General features: G+C 40.7%; 1 protein-coding gene across 1 annotated transcript; it reads right to left on the bottom strand.

Moving 5' to 3' along the window:
- Nucleotides 1–1,877: 1,877 nt before the first annotated feature.
- mtfr1l (mitochondrial fission regulator 1-like) lies at nucleotides 1,878–8,839 on the bottom strand. Its single transcript, XM_026152886.2, has 8 exons — nucleotides 8,667–8,839; nucleotides 6,450–6,532; nucleotides 6,251–6,358; nucleotides 6,052–6,161; nucleotides 5,461–5,672; nucleotides 3,952–4,327; nucleotides 3,710–3,869; nucleotides 1,878–3,577 (listed from the first exon to the last, which is right to left on the bottom strand). Exons 2-7 carry the CDS (start codon nucleotides 6,462–6,464, stop codon nucleotides 3,752–3,754), a joined length of 939 nt encoding a protein of 312 aa, XP_026008671.1. The 5' UTR covers nucleotides 6,465–6,532; nucleotides 8,667–8,839; the 3' UTR covers nucleotides 1,878–3,577; nucleotides 3,710–3,751.
- Between the last annotated feature and the right edge of the window lie 387 nt (nucleotides 8,840–9,226).

Below are 9,226 nucleotides of genomic sequence, written 5' to 3'. Positions count from 1 at the left end.
ATAGTGGTCAAAGTCACATGGAAGTACTTCCCGGAAGCACCGCTTGCATTGTGCTGCAATTTGCTCGCAGCAAATCACTCGTGCACAGCGCAAGCCAAAGTGTTGTTGTTGTGAGAAGGGGGCTTTATAGTGACCTATTTTTAGAGGTGTTGCTGCTTTGAGAGGCAGGTGCCAGAATGTGGTGCTTACATCTGTAAATGTACTGTGTACTAACAGGGGGAGGGGGGTAAAGCAATTAGGTAAAGCAATTAAGCAATAAATCACCAAAACAATTGCCAGTAACAATATTTTACATAGTATATGCTGCTGCGCTCACTTCTGCAACTGGAAATAAGTCATTACTCAGTTGAGTCAGGAATAACACATTTGAGGTGTGGTCTATAGTCCGATAGGGTGCTGATTGTGCTGTCTGATGTGACGTCTGAAGTCAGAAATATAGAATTCATATATGACAGGATTTATAAGAACAGCAACCTCTAAGTAAAAACTCACGTCTCTGGCGTGAAACTCCAAGTTTGGGTTTGTTCTGTCAAGTTTAATCACTTTTGACATTTCTAAGGAACTTTTTGCAGCTGCTCATTCAAAAGTGCATTAGCCCGCTTTGAAATTCTTCTAACGAGTGTCGTAGTGATGAAAATGTGTCAATGTCACTTTGAACTAAAGGCCTTTATTTATAGGTTTAGAAGAGCCTCATTTTGACACTGAGACCTATTAATTGAGCTCTCCACAGACATCTCCCTGTATCTAAAATAGGTAGGAAGTCCATCGTGGAGGTGAAGAGGGACAAAGTAGGCCAAGGACTCTCACAGAAAATAGACTGCGATTCACTGAGGGGCCGGATCATCCCGAGAAAAAACAGGAAATGGGAAAGAATGTGGGTTAACAATAATTGTGGAAAGTCACATGAGTACAGACACTCCACTGGAGTAATCAAGTGAAGAGATTTAGTAGGTATGATGTGATATTACATGCACTTAAACTTTATCTAACATTATCTACATGAGGGCTAGAGTTAGGTTGCATCGGGAAAGGAAAGCAACTAAATACAGCTGTTCACATCATTTACAGAAGTAATTTTAAAGACACTTAAATCTGAGGATTTTGATATTATGCTACTTTTTCCATCCAACTACATTTCAGAGAACCTTTGTAACTCCTGTATTTATTTGACAACTGTTAGCATTGTTTTGGTTGAATGTGAGCATTTTGACATTTGACCTCTTTATAAAATGGTTCTCATTGTTAGGGCCAAATGACCCATTTTTGCACAAGATAAAATTAGCTCTATTTTGACACCATGATACTACTTGCATGTGAAGGCATCACTAATAATATATCAATAAAATATTCTGTATTGGGCAACAATAACAGCTGAATCCACAAAACTTAGTTGTGACTTGCAGTGGAATAATTTAGAACATACAATGCAAAATAAGTGGATACCATTCATAAATCTATGAGAATTCCACTGTCTACCTGATATGAATTTATTGTTGAAATATGGATTTAGATCATTTACTTTATATAGTTAATGTGTGCTTAGTTTCATCTAAATGTAGGTTTTGTATACAGAGTTTTTTTTAAGTCCATGATTTTCCTTTGAAGTATAAATTAGCTTCTAAACCAAAGAACAAGAAACTTCAAATCACACTTTGGCACAGTACATGAGGAAATGTATTTTATTTTGTAAGTTACTTTGCACCAGTGCTAAAACTAATAGTAGGCTGCCTCCTTACTGAACTTAGACCTGCCAAACTGTTTCTGAACAAAGAACCATCATGCCTTTGAATAGAGCATCAACTCCTTGGTTTACCTGCACTGCCCTCTTGTGGTAACGTCCATCGCTGCATGGTAATTTAAAAAAAAAAATGACGCTGTTTCAAAACATCAGCACATTCTTTATTTACAAGTCCTTACATGACAAAAAAAATGGTGTTGACAGGCTCAAGACTACATGGAGATACAATGGCGACAAATGCTCAAACTAGAATTTCAAAGCAAATGGAGCAAGTCTGACGACCGGTGACGCAGCTGGTAGTGAATGCGGTGTATGGGTCATCATTTCAAGTCTAGAGACTTAGTAAATCTATTTAAACTTGCATATGGCATTTTCCTCAGTGTTCAAGTCAAGCATGTGACATGATCTACCGAGACTCAGCTTGGAGCCAGTTCCAGCAAGTCAAAGAAAAACTTGAACTCCACTACATGAAGACAGGAATGTGCACATTCTTGTTCAGTTCAAACACAAATATCCTAGCAGTATATTTTCACACAGCAAAACCACACCAAAGAAAATCCCCACTCCTGTCAGCCAGGACATGACAGCAACAACAGAGGAGGAGGGACACGTGTGGAAGTATTTTTCTTGCGACAACTTTCTTCTTCTTTTTTAAATAAAAAAAACCTAACACTTGTGAATGTCACACATACACACAGCTGGTTAACAGGCTAACTGTATGCTTGGGAGTCTTAATATAAAAGCTGAGAACAAAGGGCACATTTAGGACAAACGGAGGGCAGGATGGATGAAACAAACCCATGGCACTTTGAATAAACAAGGGGATAAAATTAGGCATCTGAACAGGTAAGGCGTGGACCGATCTAAATAGACTTTCTGTAAAAACTCTGCACGATGTAAAAGCTCTCTTACACATAAGCTTAGTCTCTGCCTAAAGTAAAATCACCTGTTTAATATTACATTATAAACATTATACAGATGGTTTTCCCTACCAACTAGTCATGCTGCACACAGGCAAAATTGTTAAGAGTCTTAGTTGTACAAGCTTGCATCTGTTGTTGGCTTTACTGGAAATACAACTCAGGATGGGGGCATATTTCCCTCCTTTGTCCTCTTTATTATCAATGTAATCTCTCCCCTTTCAGTTGTAAAATCACTGACTATGGATCTGGATGTTACTCTGAAACTAAAGGGCAGAAGTGTAGTGGATCGAGCAATACAACAGTACATGATGCTGTGCATTTCCACAGACTCAGTACTGAAATGCACACATCAACAGCAAACATCCTAAATGATTTTTATGATAAACCTGCAGTACTTCCCTGCATATGCACTACAGCTGTTTCATCTGTACATACACATTTTCAAGTATGCGAGAGGACTTCTTGACATAGCTAAAACAGGTTTGCATCTCCTTAGTGAAAGAACTGAAAACAAAACTAAGAAAGACGGGCAGTACCCTCTTCAAAGCGAGGGGCATTCCACAATTTGGGTCCAAAAACTAAATGATACTGGTTTAATGTCAGCCTCCCCGGTGTAGTATTATAAAAACAAAAGCAAATCAGATTTACATGACCGAGTGATTGGTCATCATTGGGATCAAGTCTGTTTGAAAATAAAACTAAGAAATTTTAGAGAGAAACACACTGAAAGTGTTGTGTGACGCAGTGCTTAAACTGACTGTTACCAAGAGTTGGCTGTTCCCCTTCACAATGCACCCGCACTGGTTTTAAGTGTCTGGGACAAAGTGTTTTTGTTCTATCTCTGGCAGACAGCTATTGCCTTGGGTCTGAGGAGCGAGGTTGTGGATCCACGGGTACATTATCCACAGGCAAAGGCCTAAAAATCACGAGGAAAAGAGAAAAAAGCAACTAAGAAAAAACAGTTACCTAACACTTGTGGTCAAAGGTTTAATTTCTTTTTTTCTTTTAAAACAGGAACTACAAAAACTGAGTCTCTCCCCAGACTTACATGGAGCAGCAGGATTGGGTATTTCTTATTAACATGATCGCACTACTTTCTTTTCACAGAGGCAGCATCTTCATCCTTCAGGACAAACTTTTTCCTCAGAGCTTCTGAAATCAGCGAGGCCGAGTCCTCCTCCCTGAGGGAAGTGCAGCCTCTGTTGTACCTGCATCACAACACCAAAACCATTAAATTCATGACTACAAACCTGAGAACTCTGAGGCTTTCTGCACATCAACATCTCCTACCTGTCTTTGCTCATCTTCATGCGGTTCATGTCCTTCAGGATGTCCATAACATCAGCAAAACTGGTGGACTTTGATAGCGACACTGTATCCTCCTCTGCCTCCCGGAAGTCCATGCTAGGCCTGTCCAAATCAAAGGTAGCTGATGCTGTCATAGAAACAGGGGGCAGAGGGTCAGGGACCAGCTCTGAAACCACAGAGACGGCATCTTTCTCATCTTCCTCTTCCTCCGGTTCTTCTTCCTCTGTGACGTCGCTGATGACAAAGGAAGCAGCCGCCGTGGGGGCCGGCTGGTAGGACGCCGCCTCGAAAGGCGCCATGGAAAAGCTCATGCTTGTGTCATCAGGCGAGAGCAGATCTGGGGTGAGGGGGTTAGAGCCTGAAAGAAAGCAGAGAAATGGTCTGTGCAGCAGTTGTTTAGTTTGTGCCTCTCAGTAATGTCCCACATAAACAACTGCACCTTTCAAACTGAGCCACGTCTGATTATTTCCTTTGAATCTAATATAAAGTCAAAGTATAAACATAAACAAGCATAAAGCGTTTTAAGCACTGCTTCTACGTCTTATTGTCCTAATTATTCATAGTTCACGTAATCCCCTATGTGTGAGCTCCCTCCAGTGCTCACACATCACAGCTGTGCACAAAATCAATTCATCAGGCAGTTGGAAATTTTAAATCAGTACCTAAGTACTTAAACATCAGTTCCAAAGAGCCACTTCAAGCTGGATCCACAGATCACTTGTTCAAGTGGCCTATTAAATAACAAAGGTAAACATGTCTACAGCTTCTTCGTTTTGGTTTCTATAGCCCATTTCCCCATTAATGACATTAAGGTGGAGGTGTGATCATACTCTAGTGCAGGGGGTGGGCAACTCCAGCCCATGAGGGTCGGTGCCCTGCAGGTTTTAGATGTGTCCTTGAACCAACACAGCTGATTTAAATGGCTAAATGACCTCCTCAATATGTCCCGAAGTTTTCCAGAGGCCTGGTAACGAATTAATGAAGTGATTCAGGTGTGTTGACCCAGGCTGATATCTAAAACCTGCAGGACACTGGACCTTGATGCCTGGAGTTGCCCATCCCTGCTCTAGTGGAATTGTTTGCCTGATAGATGAAGACTTCCATTTTTTTAATCATAAATCAGAATTAAAGTCAGAATCCATTTATTTGAATTATAATACAACACAAAGAACACAATGCAAATGAATAGAGCTCATATTAAATGGGTAACTCTCAGAGATTATCTTTACTCACTGACCTACAAACTGATGCCAAGATATCTTAGTACCAAAGAGCCATGCAAAATCAGGGCTGCTGACTTGGCAACAAAGGAAACACAGTCATGGGAAAAGTAACTCTGTCACAGGCTCAATAAAGCAATCTTAAAGCTCCAATCCACTGCGGACCTCATTTAACCAGACTGCCAGTTTCCACCCACCACAGCGCTATGGTTGATATAGCAACAGCTGACAACACCTTACCAGTGTGGTAGCAAATCTCTGGTTGTGTTACCTGAATCACTTGCCACAATTTTAGCGATCTGCGCTCGAAGTCTGCTGAGCTCATCCTGCAGTGCTGTAGTACGGTTCAGTGCAGTCACGCCAGGCTTCTTCAGCCCCTCCATCCTTTTGCCCTCACGGCGGAAATTGGGCACAGATGAATTCCTGTGAAGCACCAGGAGCGGTGTGGGTCGCCATTCGTGTTTCAGAGGACGTGTGTCACTTCTAAAAACAGAAGAGCAAGTGTTTACTGTCACAAAAAACAGATTTGAGGTGTTGAGTCTGTTTATCTCCCCAGGGTACAAATGTCTCCTTTTAACAACTCCCCAGAAGAGATCTTTGTCAACAGCTCATCAGATAGAGGTGTCTATTGTGAAACACTGGCACTGTAATTAAGCCGACCTTTTTCAAATTTCATGAATAAAAGGACAAAAAAACCCCACCAAGATGAAGCAACACCTGTCTAGTACAGGAAAATAGGACAATATATCAGTTTCCTAAGTTGGAAAATAAGTGTCTGGTTTAATGCTGTTGAGAAGAATTAACCCGGCACTACTCCATAACCTTCATGTTTACCTTTCTATTCGGTTCAGTCTAGACTCACCTCACTCTGGCATATGTCTCCTCTTCATCTGCAACAATCCAGGCTATGTCTGCCAAGGTAGGAACCATAGGCCCGTCCATTGGACGAAGAGAAGGCAGACCTGGTAGCTCCTAATGCACAAAGACATTAATGTATACAGCAGCGATTTTTTATATAAAAAGGACAGAATAATTAGGAGAATACAGTATTTTTCATATACCTGGAAGCATGCCCTTTGAGGAGGTTTAAGTGGAAGAGTGGAACCTATTCTTCTCACAACACTGCGCGTGGATCCATGAGGCTTATTTTGCCAGATGGGTATAACTTCCTGCAAACAATAAAAACACATAAGTTTTTTTTTCTTGCTGGATTTGTTTCTCTGAACAATCCGTGTGTGTAAAACACTCTTTAAAACTTACCGTTTCTGCTTCCATGTTAATTGTGGATCAGTCTCATTCGTCTCATCAGGAAGTTGCACACCAAAGTTTATTGCTGGGAGTGTCTGAAGACAGAGAATTTCAGTAAACAGATGTCATGTGAGAGAGACTGCCAGTTCTCGGGACCGAAAATTGCTTATTATTTAAGAGCAATGATGGGAATAGCGGCGTTACATGTAACGGCATTACTAACGGCGTTACTTTTTTCAGTAACGAGTAATCTAACTAATTACTATTCCTATCGTTACAACGCCGTTACAGTTACTAACAAGAAAATATGATCCGTTACTATTTTTCAACAAACAGATGGTTGAAGCTGTGTTCAGCTTACTGCATCTTATATCAGTTGCACGGAAGTAGCTGTAAGTAATCTGGACGCTACAGCTTTAAGCAGCTGCACGCACTCCCGCAGACGGTAATCACGATCACTGTCTAGCACAACACCTGGAGCTAAGGGTGCAAAACAATCGCATGAGTGCTGCTGTTTGACTGAGGAAGAATAAAGTAGTCGTGGTAAGCCAATCACATGACCACTTAAAGACAAAGCAACAAGGTGATATAAACCAGTTTTTAAATTGTGTTGATAGGCCACGTAAAACCAGAGTCATGATAAACAATATATACGCGGTGTTTTTTCCTCAATAGTTTCGCCACGTTTACTGTCTAAGCCAGGGGTGGGCAACTCCAGGCCTCAAGGGCCGGTGTCCCTGCAGGTTTTAGATGTGTCCTTGAACTGACACAGCTGATTTAAATGGCTAAATTAGCTCCTCAACATGTCCTGAAGTTCTCCAGAGGTGTGGTAACAAACTAATCATGTGATTCAGGTGTGTTGACCCAAGGTGAGATCTAAAACCTGCAGGACACCGGCGAGGCCTGGAATTGCCCACCCCTGGTCTAAGCACAGCGCTAGCAAGCACTCTCTGCTTATGAGCAAAAACCAGGGGAAGTTTTAGGAGTGACAGCGAGAGAGAGAGAGAGAGAGAGAGAGAGAGAGAGAGAGAGAGACAGCAGAAAAAGAGAGAGAGCGAGTTTTGAGATGTGAGAGATGTGTGACATTTAGCGTGTTTGGAGTGTGATACACCTGCTGCTGTCAGACCTGCAGGTATCAGGCTTTGATGTTCTCCCTTATAGTGGACAGAAATTATTTTTTCAGAGTGGCACAAATAATTTGTGTGGCATCTTATTGAATGCAGAACAGCTGATTGTTCTGTAAATAGTTTGAAATGGTTATTTTAAAAAATCAAGGTAGAAGGTAAATGGATGCAAATAAGAAGGGAGGGAAAATCAAAAGTAGTTAAAAATTGCCAATTATACCCTGGACCCCAGAGGGTTAAACGTTTTTTAAAGTAACGCAATAGTTACTTTTCAATAAATTACTTTTAGAATATTGTAACTCAGTTACTAACTCGGTTACTTTTTTTTGAAGAACTAACTAGTAACTATAATTAATTACTTTTTCAAAGTAACTTGCCCAAAACTGTTTAAGAGTAACAGGAAAAATCTGAACACATGGTTACTTCACAAGAACTAGTACTCTCCCATAAATTTGATTTTGCTTGTTTTAGTAAAATATGATATAAAGCAGTTGTGAATATCGATGACTTGTTACTTAGTACTAATGCAGGGCGATTCGTGTTACTTACCAAACTTTCCAAACACATCAGAAATCGCCATAAAAGGCTCAAATACACAGTTAAGTTATCAGCACTCATTTGATTGTGGCTTTTTTGAGAAATTTCTTTTTAAAAAACGAGTCGTAAACAGGTGTTATAAACTGTCACGCCTCGGGAGCTAGTCAGAGCTGGTACAGCTTAATCACACTCCATCGTCTATCTGGTAAACATCAAATAACGGAGTAATAATCGTGAATGCTAAAATTGCTAGGTAGCTAAAACCGGTAATTTTATTAATGAAAACGACGCATGCTACTTTGTCTGACGTTAAACTGGATGAAAGCAGGTGCAAAGCGGTAGAAAGATAACATTTAGTCCTGTGATTTGCGAACAGCTTTGCTGAGTTTGTCATTAGCCGGGTAGCTAACCTAAAAAATGGTCCCAAACACAGGCACCGTCACCTAGCTTTAGCAGCGCCAAAAACGGCCCCCTGCTTGACCCCTCAAATGTAAAATTCATCAACATATCTCAGCATGTTTCGTACAACTTAACAGAATTCAGCACAAGCTTGAAAACTGTAACTTACCGCTGATTATAAATGACTACAATCCCGACGATGAAGTGGAAGCAGCAGCTTCTCCTCTTCGTCTTTCAGATTGTTGTCGTTCAGCAGGCCGGAAACCTGTACCTCTCTGTCCTGCGATCTGATTGGCTGCAGCTTCACGGGCTTCCTTTCCTTGGTTCTAGAGCACCTCCTACAGGTGGAAGTGAACAGTGCTTACAAATAAATCCACGAATATCTTTTACCAAAAACCACGAGCTGTTATTGTTGTCAAACTATGTTCAGTATATTGCTGTGTTGAGCCCAACCCTCAACACCACATGACCTACTTTTAAGAATAGTACAATTATAATTTGAGGGTTTATAAAGTCTTGCAGGTGTTTAATGCTATTTACTACAAAAGTCGGATTATTTGTTGTTGATTATGAATTGCACAATGCAATGATATAAGTGGCCAAAAAGTACTTCTCAGTATAAGGTAGTGCATTTCAATATCCCGTATGGATTTATGTTTAAAACCCAGTGCAATTAATTTAGACATGATTAAAATAACCTGCTGATGTTCAAGCCAAACATCAGAATGG

This window comes from Astatotilapia calliptera, chromosome 19, assembly GCF_964374335.1.
Source record: "Astatotilapia calliptera chromosome 19, fAstCal68.1, whole genome shotgun sequence".
Lineage (NCBI taxonomy): Eukaryota > Metazoa > Chordata > Actinopteri > Cichliformes > Cichlidae > Astatotilapia > Astatotilapia calliptera.
This window is presented reverse-complemented; position numbering and strand designations above follow the sequence as displayed.

Excerpts from the sequence above, each read along its gene's own strand:
- mtfr1l (XM_026152886.2), bottom strand. Across the intron at positions 6,162-6,250 it reads CTCAAAGGGCATGCTTCCAG|GAGCTACCAGGTCTGCCTTC; the intron begins GTATATGAAAAA and ends TTTGTGCATTAG. Across the intron at positions 3,870-3,951 it reads ATGAAGATGAGCAAAGACAG|GTACAACAGAGGCTGCACTT; the intron begins GTAGGAGATGTT and ends GTTGTGATGCAG.